This window comes from Hylaeus anthracinus, unplaced genomic scaffold (assembly GCF_026225885.1).
Source record: "Hylaeus anthracinus isolate JK02 unplaced genomic scaffold, UHH_iyHylAnth1.0_haploid 11994, whole genome shotgun sequence".
In the NCBI taxonomy this organism is placed as follows: Eukaryota; Metazoa; Arthropoda; class Insecta; order Hymenoptera; family Colletidae; genus Hylaeus; species Hylaeus anthracinus.
In genome coordinates this window covers 1,631,321-1,646,584 of record NW_026534341.1, presented here as the reverse complement: position 1 = coordinate 1,646,584, position 15,264 = coordinate 1,631,321, and the positions used below count along the sequence as shown (strand labels likewise).

General features: G+C 31.2%; 3 protein-coding genes and 1 long non-coding RNA gene across 7 annotated transcripts; 2 read left to right on the top strand and 2 right to left on the bottom strand.

Annotated features, from left to right (window-relative positions):
- Nucleotides 1–37: 37 nt before the first annotated feature.
- On the bottom strand, nt 38–1,597 carry LOC128888706 (uncharacterized). Of its 2 annotated transcripts, XM_054145775.1 has the most exons (6): nt 1,409–1,590; nt 1,172–1,208; nt 770–1,028; nt 521–704; nt 263–432; nt 38–187 (listed from the first exon to the last, which is right to left on the bottom strand). In XM_054145775.1, the coding sequence occupies exons 2-6, from the start codon at nt 1,204–1,206 to the stop codon at nt 38–40; spliced, it is 798 nt and encodes a 265-aa protein (XP_054001750.1). In that variant the 5' UTR covers nt 1,207–1,208; nt 1,409–1,590. The 2 variants fall into 2 exon arrangements, with proteins under 2 accessions (XP_054001750.1, XP_054001749.1); XM_054145774.1 differs by having other exon boundaries at nt 1,172–1,597.
- On the top strand, nt 916–1,145 carry LOC128888709 (uncharacterized). Its single transcript, XR_008460325.1, has 2 exons — nt 916–1,043; nt 1,096–1,145. It is a non-coding gene; the product is annotated as an uncharacterized LOC128888709 (long non-coding RNA).
- Nucleotides 1,598–2,944: 1,347 nt separating the features above from the next.
- Nucleotides 2,945–8,258, bottom strand: LOC128888697 (serine/threonine-protein kinase D3). Of its 3 annotated transcripts, none has more exons than XM_054145749.1 (12): nt 8,120–8,258; nt 7,399–7,680; nt 6,893–7,329; nt 6,538–6,817; nt 6,308–6,465; nt 6,126–6,187; nt 5,931–6,060; nt 5,722–5,854; nt 5,471–5,653; nt 4,655–5,401; nt 4,497–4,582; nt 2,945–4,425 (listed from the first exon to the last, which is right to left on the bottom strand). In XM_054145749.1, exons 2-12 carry the CDS (start codon nt 7,661–7,663, stop codon nt 4,312–4,314), a joined length of 2,595 nt encoding a protein of 864 aa, XP_054001724.1. In that variant the 5' UTR covers nt 7,664–7,680; nt 8,120–8,258; the 3' UTR covers nt 2,945–4,311. The 3 variants fall into 3 exon arrangements, with proteins under 3 accessions (XP_054001724.1, XP_054001726.1, XP_054001725.1); XM_054145751.1 differs by lacking the exon at nt 8,120–8,258 and having other exon boundaries at nt 6,893–7,098; nt 7,198–7,329; nt 7,399–7,796; XM_054145750.1 differs by lacking the exon at nt 8,120–8,258 and having other exon boundaries at nt 5,931–6,054; nt 7,399–7,796.
- Nucleotides 8,259–9,062: 804 nt separating this feature from the next.
- Nucleotides 9,063–15,245, top strand: LOC128888694 (bifunctional glutamate/proline--tRNA ligase). Its single transcript, XM_054145744.1, has 7 exons — nt 9,063–9,248; nt 9,538–9,720; nt 9,798–13,357; nt 13,448–13,849; nt 13,913–14,304; nt 14,395–14,538; nt 14,600–15,245. The coding sequence occupies exons 1-7, from the start codon at nt 9,206–9,208 to the stop codon at nt 14,763–14,765; spliced, it is 4,890 nt and encodes a 1,629-aa protein (XP_054001719.1). The 5' UTR covers nt 9,063–9,205; the 3' UTR covers nt 14,766–15,245.
- Nucleotides 15,246–15,264: the final 19 nt, after the last annotated feature.

Below are 15,264 nucleotides of genomic sequence, written 5' to 3'. Positions count from 1 at the left end.
TTTTATTTAATTAGTCTTAGAGTCAGTCGTTTCGTCATTATTGAAAACGTGAGAAAAAATTATCCACACTATTAAGTATTTTAATCGTGTCTTCGTCGAATAAGTTTATAGATTTTTTTCTTCTACCAAGAAGCAAAGTAGGGGCAGCAGTAGTCGATGCGGAATTATTCATGTTTCTGAATAAAAGCTGAAAAAAATTGTTATTGGAAGTATATCATTATTCACAATATTATCTGTCACAAATAATTGCTTGCATAATTACCATGACTAATCGAACAAGATATACTGCAAAAGTAAGAAATGAAATAGCCATCAATGCACCTTCTATGGAAGGGAATCCTGTGGCGTGTTCATGGTAATCGTAACTGTGATCATAGTGATCAGTGCCTCTTTTCTCTCGATTAGCCGGTATAGTCTGTGCAAGTTGAGACTCTACAAAAATGTTACTTGTAAATATTTGTGTGGTACTTTCGTACATTGCACGTTGAAATCATCTCTCATTGACTTAATATTTTCTTACCTATTTCAGTCATTAATGTTTTTTTAAATGTTCTTAAAAATAAAATTTTTCCCTCGCTAGTCGCAGGTTGCGATTTTAAAGTTTGATGAACATTTTTAAGTACATCCACTGGCAAATACTTCAAAATATCTACGTCATTTGAACCTAAAGTCTCGTTAAAGTGTTCTCCATTTATATCTTCTTCCTAAAAGTTAGACGTATATTCCAACACAATTTTCTTAATTTGAACTGAAGTATTTTTTTCTTTACCTCCATTGTCGGCAAAAACGTCTTCTCGTTGTATGGTTGGGATTCGGTTATAAACGCGTCTTCTTCATCAGAATGTTCATGAATCGTAGGTTCGTCGACAGAATCTTTTACTTTCGAAAAAACATGTGTACTTTCGTTACTCGCTATTTGTTCCATGACCATATCTTCGTGAGCTACGTTTTGATATTCATAAGGAAACTGATTTTCCGTAGGTGTTCGAGAAAATGTATAAAACTGATCTTGCTTTGGGAAAGGTATTCTATGAATGAGAAATGTAAGTGTAAATGTTTTAAGTAATAAAGTTATTTAAGTAATAAAAATATAAGTAAATGTTTTTTGTAATAAAAATATTACTATATATTGTTGTTTTAATGTCCATTAACGTAACGCATTTATACCCACCTGTATATTTTTTTTTCGTCGGAAAACTGTGGCATCTCTATCCATTCCGCCAAATTAATATTCCATAAGAATATTTCAAAATATAGTGCACTCATTAATTTATTTGGCAGTAACATTTTAATTGATTAAATAGTACAATGTTTTATAGTAATTCGTTTACACAAGAGTAATATATAGCAACAATTAATTCTATGCACGAATTTTAATTTATTAAGTAGACGAATAAATATTGTGTACCTCATTTAAGTTATGAGATGACTAACTGAGGACATGCTGAGACACGTTTCTGTAACTCAGCAGGATGTTATTATTTCAAGTAGAAGTTCTGTTAGAATTAACGAGGACAAGATGAAAGATTACATTTTCTCTGTAATGACATCAATTTACACACATTTCCTGGAAACTTAAATAAACTAAAATTTATTTAATTTCAGTAAATACAAAATGTTGTAAAGCTTATCATCATTAATAATTTATTTATTCACATTATTATAATAAGTACAATAATGATTTAACATTTTAATATTTTTATGAAAATTTGTTAGTTTCGCTTAAAATCTAAATCTGTTACAATTTACTACTGTCTTTCTTTTAAGTACTTTTCGTCTAAATATAGCTACGAATATCTTAAACTTAGTTTAAAAAAAAAACGCATCATTAGTTCTTCTAAAATTGTCTATGCCAAAATTTAAAAAATATTACGCAATCGAAATCTTAAAAATATATACAAATAATTATTTCTGCATAAATTCCGTAATAGACAAAACAAATATGTATAGAACATATCTTATAAAGAAAATCTTGCAAACGCATGCCACAGATATAAAATATATTATGTATCAAATTATTATCGATACCGCATTTCATACGAATACAACAGTTTAAGTATAATAATATCTATTGACATTGCACAACTTTTTCTATGCGTAATTAAAAGTATATGTCTTGAAAATTTATTATAAAATATAACATGTTTTCGTATCTAGACTTATCACACCAACAGTATTGACTGCTCCAATCTAGCTCTTTAATTTTATGATTGTATCTAATACAATATTTCATAATTGTAAATACTTTAATAAGCACATTGTAATTACGTACGATACAACCAGAATAATTTTACGATAAAGTTTAAATAATATAGGCCACGTATCGTACACCGTGTTACACTCATTGTTATATTAATTTTGTGTATGTGCGAGTGTCGGTATGTGTAAAAAGTCGAACATAAAATAGAATAATTAATCAAATATTTCGTGATTACAAATTTCGAATTAATTATACGTTTGAGATTTAGTTACCTAACTAATGTATAATTTTAATATAATAATTTTCGTTACAACGCCAGATATCGCTACTCAAGAGCAACTCAGTCTTCGTAAGATTTTATATCTGTTTTTATTTGATTTTTGAATTTAAGATAAATTGTTTGTATTCAATATGAATTTTCTACTTTCGCATTATGTGTGTAACTCATCCTATCACTATAATTCACTGTTACTAGTAAGTAGAGACATTGCAAAGACATTACTATAATAAAAGATATTAAAAATGATCATGTTAATATTATAATTATCGTCTTACTAATTTTGTCAAGATAAATTTAATTACCTAGTTACTTACTATATATTTATTCGATTTTAAAATACCACATTGCGGAAAATATTAACTTCAAATAGCAATAGTGCACGTAAATATTATACAACCATTTCGTACAATTATCATTTTTCAATTATCATTATCATTTCATAAACAAATATAATAAACGGAATAAACGCATTAAAAAAATATGCATGAGTATATATAGTTCATCAGATATCAGTTTATCTTTTCTAAGTCGTTTCTGGAATGTTCTTTGTTTCAAATAATAGAATAATTATCGTAAAAAATGTCGGTCAACAATAAAATAGAAAATTCAATATATCTAAAATAACTTGTCAAGCAATAATCGAAGAGATTCAACAATTTTTGCTTACTAGTTTACAACACACAATTTATCACAATAGCGATTATATTTATGATAAATTTCCAATTATCTGAAATGCACTTATTTAAGTATTAACTTTTTTTCCTCTCATAGAGATGAATATTCGCATAATTCATTGTATTATATAAAGTTGGAAGCATTAGAAGACTACTGTTTATTTATATTATAAATACTTTGATCTTATTTAATATTTTTTATCACACAAGTGTAAGTAATTCAGAATTTATTGTTATTTATAGATTCTTCTAGCAAATTTATATTATTGAGAAAACAGACACGATTTATAGACATCGAAGCTTTTAATTCTAAAATCAGACACTTTTTAGAGAAAATGCGAAAAAGTTACTTTGATTTTATGCGAAACAACTTTGTATAGATTAGTCTTATCTATGAAAATCTAAGAGTTTCAAGGTTCCTTCCAGTACCTTCTATAATAATCTAACCCTACTATTAATTCCAGAGAAATTCCAAAAGATTTACGTACTTCCACTAAGTTTAAGCAATATTTGTGCATTTGTAAAACATGCTATCATTTGAATTCTATATCAAGCTGAAAAATACTTTGTATCGTTTATATTAAGAAATTAGCTCTTATATACTATTTATAAAATGTTATTATGCGTTAAGAAATATATTTAAGTAATAAAAGAGCATTAAACAATTACTTATATCTTAATAAAAGAAATAATTGTTGTAAATGTTACTACTGTATTATGTGTGTAGCATATACTGAAGTATATTTTGTTATTTGTTAATTGTAATGAAATTTCACAGTATTGAAACGTATTCAAGTTTGGTATTAAAGTTCCTCTTGACATTTTTATATAAACATTGCTGCTGCTTCTTTCTACAATTTTTTACTCAATGTGTGTTATCTTACATATTGCAGTCTGATCGACATGTTTATAATTAAGTAAGATTCTTATTTTCTATATAAAATATCTTGGAAGATACGCTCACCAATGATGTGTTGATTATTATCGATAATCTAACATTTAAAATGAAAGATAAAATTGTACTCCCTTTTGTATACTTGTTCAAGTCAGGCACGAATAAGACGCCGCAATGTGGCTCGAGCACTGCGAGCCCAGCCTTTATGTATCGACAAATTATTTGGCAATGTTTCGATGTTTAAAATAGGCGGAGAGTTCTGTCATGTGCGCTGATTACTATACGCTAGCCACCGAGCATCATCGCTTTCGTGAGTCAAATAACGATATCCTACTTTTGCTTCTAATTCTTGTAAATCGCACCATGTTTGATAATCCTAGAAAAAAAGGATAGTGAAAAATTAATCTTGTATTATGAAACATTATTCATAATTTTGCAAATACTTACTTGAAGCCACGTATGTTGCAAACTCTTATCTACGGTATAACGTTTTCTTTGCTTAACTTGTAACAAATTATTAATTAAGTCAATTGCTGCAAAAAGAAAATGGTTTTTAGTATCATAGAATATTAAAAGAGTTTATTCCGAAATATTAAATTACACACCATCGGAAGATATCTCTTGCCAAGGAATAGGTGGATACATGAAGGCAGCATTTTGAATTTGTTCGTTAATATCTTCTTCCTCGTTGAATGGGAATGTACCGCTTAAAGACACGTAAATAATCACACCGACGCTCCACATATCTAAAGATCGATTGTAACCTTTATTTCTTAAAACTTCGGGTGCTAAATATGCTGGAGTGCCGACAACGCTTCTTCTAAAGCTTTTTTCTCCTATAATTCTTGCGAAACCAAAATCGCACAGTTTTACTTGTGTGAACTCACTGTCGCTGCTTAGCAAAACGTTTTCTGGCTTTAAGTCGCAATGTACTATATTCTTGCTATGCAAATGTTTCAACGCTACCAATATTTGCGTAATTAAGAATTTAGTTACTCTTTCGCTAAGACGGCCACGTTCCGAGCTCAGTATCATTTCTAACATGTCGCCTTTCAATTTTTCCATAACGACAAATATTCGTTCGGGAGTTTCAAACATTCGCTCTAAATTAACAACTCCGCTATGCGAAAGATTCTGCAAAATAGCAACTTCATTTTTGAGTTGTGCTTCTTGCTTCGTAGGAAAACGTAACTTATCGATAACTTTTATGGCAACTGCTCGACCGCTTTTACGATGAACACCTCCGTACACAGTACCAAACTGACCAGAGCCCAAAACTTCATCTGGAAAGATCTCGTATAATTGAGACATATCTGTAATATTTTCCTCTGGTTCCGTAGATTGTTCCTGATCTAAAATAATAATAAGATGAACGTAAAATTATTGTATGTGTACATAATAACAAATGAAAAAGTACACACTGCTTGATATAGTGGTTACAGGCATAAGAGCTTGTCTAATACTAGTTTCCCATGATCTAGCTATATGAGCTCCAATACCACTTTCTGGAGGAGAAACTTGACTGCAATTATCTCCATACGAAGTATCTTCTCCGACGTAATAATCAATATTGGCAGTTTTTAACTCAAAACAATGCATTGTGTCTAAAATATAGTTAGCATTCTAAATATTTTTAATACAAGGAGTGTTAACGTATTCATTATATACATACTCGAACGGGATGTCTTAGCAGTTTCGATTGATAATATTTCAACTAATGGAATTTCTTTGTAATACTTGGAACTACTTTCACTTTGAAACAACGTTATGGCTTTTGTATCGAGACGCCAATAGTGTTTCTTTCTCTGCAAATATCTAAATTTAGTTTTGCGTCTATTTTTAATGTAACCATTTTTATACGTATGCATATTAATTATTCACCATTGGATCACGATTTGTAAAATGTACCATCCAACCCTCCTTTAACACTTTCGAACCACGTCGTTTCGTATGTTTTACGCTTTGCACTATACGCATTAAAGGAATATTATTGCTTGGTGTGGAACTGCAACTATGAAAATGAAGTTTAGTAATAAATTTATATATCTAATAGTTGATTAAGATTATATAATTTACCTCGATGGTCTTGATTTTTGAAATTCGTCGTAAATAATATCATCATTGCTTGGAATTTGATCCTGTAAAAATAATCTAAATAAATATTATTAAAATATTTTTTAAATTAATAAATTATTAATAGTTATATAACACGACGATTTCCGTTTATTTAACATTTTCTATTATAAAAATATTTTTACAGTATAATCCTCAGATGCCTTTGGTTCATCTCTTGTGAATGAGGAATGTTGAGGGGGTGATGGAGATTCGGCATCGCTATCACCGTCACCTTCTTCGTTTCTACCATCGCATTTACCTTCAGGTTCACTGCCAACACCGCTGTCTGGATATTCATTACCTATACAATCATTTTCATTAGAGCAATTATCATCCAATTAATACTAGATAATCAAATGTAAATAAACGGAACCTGTATTGTCGCGTGGATTTTCTCCTGTACAGTCTTTAGGTATTTTTTCAATACACTTCTTGTGTGCATTATACTGACAATCTTTGCACTGTAGGCCTTGTTTAAATAAACCTCTTAGTAACTTTTTACAGTGTCCGCATACAGTTGGTCTAGTATACGTGTGTACTACAAACGTATGCGGAATCTTTATACGTGCTGCAAGTTCTCGTTCAACCCATACAGGTCTTCCGCCTAGCGAAGGAGAGCGGGACTGTTTTGGAGCCATTATACTTGGTATTGTCTGAATATAGTAAATTGTTACATTAATACAAACGACCTAAGTAGATCGCAAATTACATATTATATAAAATCTTACCAAAGTACTATTATTTTGGCTCACATTCGGCGTATTATTTGTACTATGATTATCATCGCTAATGCTGGTCAAACTACTAGTAGATCCTTGACTCGGAGATCTGGGTACATTCAGCATTGCTGAACTACGCCTTCTCTGACTGACATCATGTGAGCAATTATTAGGAATCTTAATAACGCATCTTTTGTGATAATTCATTCCACAACCTGAAAAGTAAAATGCATCGAAATTATTGTGTCCATTAGACAATACCGCTTTAATTAACCGACACGATGGAATCATTATATTTTGTATTATATATGTACCTTCACATTTTAGACCTTGCCGAACAAGACCAAATAACATTTCTCCACAAAAATCGCAGAATGTTGGAACTTTATATGAATGAACTGTTAAAGCATGGGGACGAATGGGAACTTCTTCGTTTGGCACTTGTGCTAGAACAAATAACCACTTACATTATAAATGAATCCACTTATATAATATAATATAAACACAAAATTTACCAGTTAAGACAATTTCCACTAATGTTTCATCTACAACTTCAGTTGCATTAGTTATGAGTTGTAGAATATTAGTGGAATTATAATCATGTTTAAATAAAAGCAATCGTTCGAACAAATGATTTAAACCGTGCTCTGGACACTTGGCATTTATAAAGTCACAGGCAAATTCTTTGAGGACCTTAAGAGTTAACGTGCTGCTGTTAACTGTAACAGTGTCACGAGTCAAACCAAATTGAAATAAGAATGTTACTTCTGGTCCCTCCATGTTATCTGTATTATTATCTGCAATTCGTAAATATATTGATAAATTAGTTCATTGAATTAATTTATTGGAAAATCAACATATTTATAATACGATTTCATTTTATAATAACAAAACAAAAATATCTCCAGTATTAAATAAATATTTATTGCAATTATTATAAATTCATTTCTCCCTTTAAATATATAATTATTATTAACAATGTAAGTCATGCATATGCCGACACATTTTCCTTTTATCCGAAGTTATTAACGCACAAATCGAAATGCATAAAATTAGAGATTAGAAAACCATTAACGAATAATAAATTAATAATTTGTTTTATAATGACGGATATATTTGAAATTCAAGATGCACTCGACCATACGAATGTTCAGTACACAAAGGAAGAAAAAAAAAAATAGAAGCACCTACGAAATAGTGCGATCGTTTCGTTTAAACGCAAATTCTATTACGTACATTCGAGTTAATCGGCGGAAGATGCTGTTATCAAGGTAGCTGCTTTCTTTCCGATCAAATTAATGTCGACAGAACATAATTAGCGTGATAACAGATCCCACAAGTGTCACCGAGTACCATCAAATCCATGCCTGACACACATTCGTTGATGACATTTTACAGTTATCTCCAGGTAACCGACCCACCTTCGAGTATACTTCTCTGTTGAATATTCTTGGGTATCGGAACGCGTACGTAGGCGTGGATTAAGTTAAACAAATTAACGATTCACATTATCTCAAACATTCGATAACGGTTCTCTAAAAAATAATACAAACCATACGAAAATTTTAAATAAATCAATGAATCTATTCTTTCATACACGTATTCTAAAAAAATCTAGTCCCATCCACATGTTACCATGGATTATTAAGAAGAGGATTGACATTTCGTTGAGAGATCGAAGGAAACTAACTGCATAGGGAGAAACAACGAAGAAAGCGGGAAGAATGATATTTGATGTTTATATTTATATTTAAATAAAATATTAAATTAATATCAATGTGTTACATGACTAACATAACTCAGAAGAAGCGAAGCTACATGTATATAGATACTATAAGATACACGATAGACGATAAGATATTTATTAACTTAAATATTTTATTTATTGAATTAAAAACCATTGATTTAGTACAATAAAAATGTATATATGTATGCTATGTACGCTTTTTTAAATATATATAATATATATATACTTATAAATATCTACAAAATAAATATATAAAATATGTAAAATATTGAGGTTAAGTATGTATATATTTTGGGATTATCTGAAACAATAAACAGAACTATAGTATTTTTAAAAACAGGATCGTGTTACAAATATCGATTCGATGTCTTATTCTTTTATTTAAATTGAATGATATATATGTGATACATATACAAATTCTATTTAATATATAAGGACACGATAGGGTACGATAAGATACGATAAAACACGATTGGATACGATTGGGCACGTGGAGTTGCATGGAACAATTTTAACCTACGTGAACATATTTATGGATTTTACTGCATATTTAAATTGAATACCAACTTATAAAAATGACTTACAAACTTATAATTAATTCGAAAAATCCTCCGACAGGTAGGTTACATTGTAACGATTATCATTTCGAAACTCAAATGATTACATTAAATTTGTTTCGAGTGCAATTTTTAAAACAGATGTTGTACATTTTGTCGATTTAAGTTAAGAAAAAACAATAAAATCTTGCTTTTTTCAACTAAGTTTGATTCTACTTTGTTTCTTTATATCCACTTATATCTGTAACAATAAGTTATGTATTTAGTTGTAAAGTCTGATGTAATCTGAAATAAAATATCGTACTGATATGTGTAAAAGAAATTAGTTTAAATGTTTTTAATTCATACAGATGCATTAATAGTAGCAGAAGTAATTAAATCTCAAAATAAAGAAAAAATTGAGGTAGTCTGGTGCAACGATTGGAAAAGTGATGGAAATGTTCGATTAATGGATAGCCAGGGTAAAGTACTGGGTGAAAGAAGTAACGATGTTGGTCGTTACTTTGCTAGAACTACCCATACAGATCTTTATGGTAAGTCTACATATATTTGATTCTTTTGTTTTACATATACAAATTTATCATTTGTTTCTATTGTATATATAATTTAGGTGGTATCAATCCTCGTGAAAGAACTGAAGTTGATCATTGGTTGTCCTTTGCAATTGGATGTTCTGAGTCTCTTTCTTTAAAAGAGAATGCATTGCAATATTTGGATAATGCATTGATGACAACCACTTGGTTGGTCTCCAAAAAATTAACATTAGCTGATATTCATGTATTTTGTATTCTTTTAAACAAACAGTTTTTGGCAAAGTTTGAAAAGCAATTTGCCAACATAACTAGATGGTATAAACAGATCCTTTCATTGTCTGTTGTTGAAGAGGTTTTGTCTTCGATTAAAAAGAATGCTATAATGTCTGCTCCAAGCGATGTGAAGTCTGAAAAAACTAATGGTAAGCAGGGACAAACTGGACAAAGAAAACAAGAAGGAAAATTCATTGATTTACCTGGAGCAGAAATGGGTAAAGTTGTAGTACGTTTTCCTCCTGAAGCAAGTGGGTATCTCCATATTGGTCATGCCAAGGCTGCTTTGTTAAATCAGTATTATGCAGAAGCATTTAAAGGGCAACTTATTATGAGATTCGATGATACAAATCCTGCAAAAGAGAATGTAGAATTTGAGAAAGCTATTCTAGAAGACTTAGAATTACTGCAAATTAAGCCAGATCGATTTACACATTCGTCTGATTACTTTGATTTAATGCTGCAGTACTGTACTAAATTAATAAAAGAGGGAATGGCATATGTTGACGATACTAATCCTCAATTAATGAAGGAACAACGCGATCAAAAATTAATGTCGTCAAATAGAAATAATTCTATTGAGAAAAATCTTGAGAAATGGAACGAAATGCAGCAGGGTACGCCTAAAGGTCAAGAATGTTGCGTTAGAGCAAAAATTGATTACGAATCGGCAAACGGATGTTTGCGAGATCCAACAATTTATCGATGTAAACCAGAACCGCATCCTCGAACGGGAACAAAATACAAGGTGTATCCAACATATGACTTTGCTTGTCCTATTGTTGATGCTATCGAAAATGTTACGCATACATTACGTACAACAGAATATCACGACAGAGATGCTCAATTCTATTGGTTTGTCGATGCCCTGGGATTGAGGCGCCCATATATATGGGAATACTCACGCTTGAACATGACTAACACAGTTTTGTCTAAAAGAAAATTAACTTGGTTCGTTGATAGCGGCTTAGTCGATGGGTGGGACGATCCACGTTTTCCAACAGTGAGAGGTATTTTGAGAAGAGGAATGACTGTTGAGGGATTAAAGCAATTTATTATTGCGCAAGGTAGTTCGCGATCTGTCGTTTTTATGGAGTGGGATAAAATATGGGCATTTAATAAAAAAGTGATCGATCCCATTGCGACTAGGTATACCGCTATGGATTATGATAAACTCGTACCGGTACACATAGACAATGTGAAGGAAGACTGGTTAACTGTACAAAATCATCCAAAAGATCCATCAAAAGGTACTAAACAAGTGTTAACAAGTTCACTGTTGTACATAGAAAGAGATGATGCAGATATGCTAGTCGAAAATCAAAACACAACTTTCATTAATTGGGGCAACATATTAATAAATAAAATTGAAAAAGAAAATGGCGTTGTTAAGAAAATATTAGCGCAATTAAATTTGGAGAACAAGGATTACAAAAATACATTGAAAATTACATGGTTAGCGATACCTTCCGATGAGACTGCTGATGTTAAAAAAGTTAATTCGGTTCCATGTTATGCTGTTTACTTTGATCATATTATAAGTAAGCCAGTTTTGGGAAAGGATGACGACTTCAAAAATTTTGTTGCAAAAGTTACAAGAAGGGAGGTGCAAATGCTTGGAGAAGAGGAATTGAAACGCGTAAAGAAGGGAGAAATAATTCAATTACAAAGAAAAGGATTCTTTCGATGCGATGTCCCTTACGCGGCAGCTAGTCCGTTTTCTTCCAGAGAACAACCCTTAGTTCTATTTCATATACCGGATGGACATACTCCTAATGCTGTAAAAACTGCATCTATTACTGTACCAACAACTTCCACAAAAGAATCCTCTCAAAAAAATGGCGCAACACAAGACGCGAATGTAATCAATGAAAGTATTGTTGCCCAAGGTGAGAAAGTTCGTAATCTAAAATCCCAAAAAGCAGATAAAGCTGCAATTGATACAGAAGTAAAAATCCTTCTAAGTTTAAAGGCTGATTATAAAAAATGTACTGGAAAAGAATGGACACTAAGAATGACTCCAAATAAATCATTGCAAACGACACCTGTTAACTCTGATAAAAACAAATTATTCACAGACATTATACAGCAAGAAAATGAAATTAAAGAATTACAGCTAAAGATAAACCAGGAAATGCAACGTCTTTCAAAATTAAAGACCGAGTATAAAAATAAAACGGGTACTGATTGGGCAGAAATAGAAAAGAAAAGTGTATCTACAGAATCGAGTGTTAACAAATTACTTAATGAAATTCAAAAACAAGGTGATAGAGTAAGACAATTAAAATCCTCAAAAGCAGAGAAAAGTATCGTCGATGATGAAGTAAAGAAACTTCTTGCTCTGAAGTCAGATTACAAATCTATGACTGGTCAAGACTGGAATCCATCTAGCGCTACTATGTTAACAACATGCGACAAAGTAACAGCTCTTACAACAAATATAACATCAATTGATGGCGAACAAATATCTAAGGAAATAGAAAAACAAGGGGACAAAGTAAGGCAATTGAAAGCGTCGAAAGCACAAAAAGATATAATTGATCAAGAAGTAAAGTTACTTTTAAAATTGAAGGCTGATTACAAAGCTGCAACTGGCGAAGCGTGGAAGCCGTGTGCTACTCCGCCAACTAATGCGAAAAATAAGGAAGAAAATAATATTGATCAACTCTCTGATAACATACAGAGTCAGGGAAATAAAGTAAGACAACTGAAAGATTCTAAATCAGACAAAAGTCTTATTGATCAAGAGGTAAAAATTCTTTTAGATCTGAAAAATAATTATAAACAGTTAACTGGACAAGAATGGAAACCACAAAAGTCTGATGTGTCATCTAAGAAGAAGAAAAAGGAAGATACTTCTAAAAATGAAAAACAGAAGAATGCTTTAAACAAAGAAATAGTTAAAGCTGAAGGTATGAAAGATCCGGATGCTGGAAAAACTGGAACAAGATTAGGAATGGAAGTAAAGAAAGAAGAAAATTTCTTTGAGTGGTATTCTCAAATTATTACTAAAAGCGGTATGATCGAGTACTACGATGTATCAGGCTGTTACATTCTTCGTCCGTGGAGTTTTACCATTTGGAAAGTAATAAAGGGATTTATCGATACGGAAATAGAGAAATTAGGCGTCCAAGAATGCTACTTTCCTATTTTCGTTACACGAACAGTATTAGAGAAAGAAAAAGCACATATAGCAGATTTTGCACCTGAAGTTGCGTGGGTCACGAAATGTGGAGAATCAGACTTAGCAGAGCCTATTGCTATAAGACCAACATCAGAAACTGTAATGTATCCAGCTTATGCCAAATGGTTAAGGTCTGATACCGAGCTACCCCTAAAACTTAATCAGTGGAACAATGTAGTGGTAGGTATTAAATGAAATCTATCGAAGAAGATATTGACATTTCGTTAAAAAATCAATATAATGAAATATATTCACTCTATTTTATTACAGAGATGGGAATTCAAAGACCCTAAACCTTTCTTACGTACGAGAGAATTTTTATGGCAGGAAGGACATACAGCTTTTGCCACTAAAGCTGAAGCGGATGAAGAAGTTATGATTATTTTAAATATGTACGCGCAAGTGTACGAAGACCTATTAGCAGTTCCTGTTGTTAAAGGCCGTAAAACTGAAAAAGAGAAGTTTGCCGGTGGTGACTATACTACGACCATAGAAGCTTTTATCTCAACGAGCGGTCGCGCGATACAGGGAGCAACGAGTCACCACCTTGGACAAAATTTCTCTAAAATGTTTAATATCCAAATAGAAGGCGCTACAGATGGAGATGAGAAAACATTTGTTTATCAAAATTCATGGGGATTAACGACTCGAACGATTGGAGTCATGATAATGGTATGTAGTCCTTTATCTTAATATAATATTTGTGCATAAAGAAACTTAACACTTTATTTATAGATTCATGGAGATGATAAAGGTTTAGTATTACCACCAAAAGTAGCTTGTATTCAAGCTGTTATAATACCCTGTGGAATCACGGCAAATACAACACCTCAACAAAGAGAATTATTATTTAACGAATGTAACAAATTACTAGATGAACTATCAAAAGATAAGACGCTCAGAGTAAAAGCTGATTATCGTAACAATCGTACCCCTGGTTGGAAATTTAATCACTGGGAATTGAAAGGTGTACCTGTAAGAATCGAATTAGGTCCAAAGGACCTGGAAAAGAATCAAGTTACATTTGTACGCAGAGATACTTCGGAAAGAGTAGTTGCAAATAGATTGAAAGTGCTTACCGCATTACATGAATTATTGACTGATATCCAATCAAGCCTACTGGCTAAGTAAGTACATTGTAGCAAAGTTTTATATACAATCATTATTAATAATAATTTGATTCATTATTATAAAGTGGTTAACATTCTTTTTAACAGAGCAAGAAAAGATTTAAATGATCATATCAAACGCGTAGATACTTGGATTGACTTTTGTTCTGAACTTAATAAAAAGAACATATTGTTATCGCCGTTTTGTGGAGAAATGTCTTGTGAAGATAATATTAAAGCTGACAGTGCACGGTACATATTAAAGCAGGTTTTTATATTAATAATACATGTTTATATATATATATATTTGTAGGGATGATATAGGAGAGGAACCTGGAACACTATCAATGGGTGCAAAAAGTCTTTGCATACCATTTCAACAACCATCCTCATCAATACCTCTTGATAAACAAAAATGCATCCATCCCAGCTGCCAGAACAAACCGAAATTTTATACTCTTTTTGGTCGTAGCTACTAAAATCGTTTTACAAGACTTCGAAATAATTAACGCAATAAAAATTACTTCGAAGGGCCACGTTTGTAGTATATAATTTCAGTGAAACATTTCCTATATTTTGTAACCTAAAATTAATGGTATATAAAGTTTGTTTTAGTTTTGTTTTTTGAGGTTATGTATTTATTTGTATTTTTTCAACGCTGATCGAATAAGAATATGTTCCTTTATAAAAATTGACATTAAAAGTGGTAGTGTTTCTTTTAATTCGTTGTAAAATATTTAGACAAATTTCAGCACTACACTACCTAACTTAACACGTCATATAAGAATCTTAAAACTACTTTAAATATCTACACTTATATTTATTTTTTATCTTAAATAAATATGTAAACGTTTAATTAAAAAATGTACACCATATTTAAAATATTAAGAATTAATATTTATATTATGTTTCAATACTACGAATTACATTAGAAATATAAAGGAGAATTTTATAAATTATATACATTAATATGTTCAC

Coding starts and splice junctions, on each gene's coding strand:
- LOC128888706 (XM_054145774.1), bottom strand. CDS start 1,287: ATGTTACTGCCAAATAAATTAATGAGTGCACTATATTTTGAAATATTC. Junction 1,029..1,171: donor GACGAAAAAAAAATATACAG/GTGGGTATAAAT, acceptor TCTCATTCATAG/AATACCTTTCCCAAAGCAAG. Junction 705..769: donor CGTTTTTGCCGACAATGGAG/GTAAAGAAAAAA, acceptor TCTAACTTTTAG/GAAGAAGATATAAATGGAGA.
- LOC128888697 (XM_054145749.1), bottom strand. CDS start 7,663: ATGGAGGGACCAGAAGTAACATTCTTATTTCAATTTGGTTTGACTCGT. Junction 6,061..6,125: donor CAAAAATCAAGACCATCGAG/GTAAATTATATA, acceptor TCATTTTCATAG/TTGCAGTTCCACACCAAGCA. Junction 4,583..4,654: donor GCAAGAGATATCTTCCGATG/GTGTGTAATTTA, acceptor TTCTTTTTGCAG/CAATTGACTTAATTAATAAT.
- LOC128888694 (XM_054145744.1), top strand. CDS start 9,206: ATGACTTACAAACTTATAATTAATTCGAAAAATCCTCCGACAG. Junction 9,721..9,797: donor TACCCATACAGATCTTTATG/GTAAGTCTACAT, acceptor TATATAATTTAG/GTGGTATCAATCCTCGTGAA. Junction 14,539..14,599: donor ATTAAAGCTGACAGTGCACG/GTACATATTAAA, acceptor ATATATTTGTAG/GGATGATATAGGAGAGGAAC.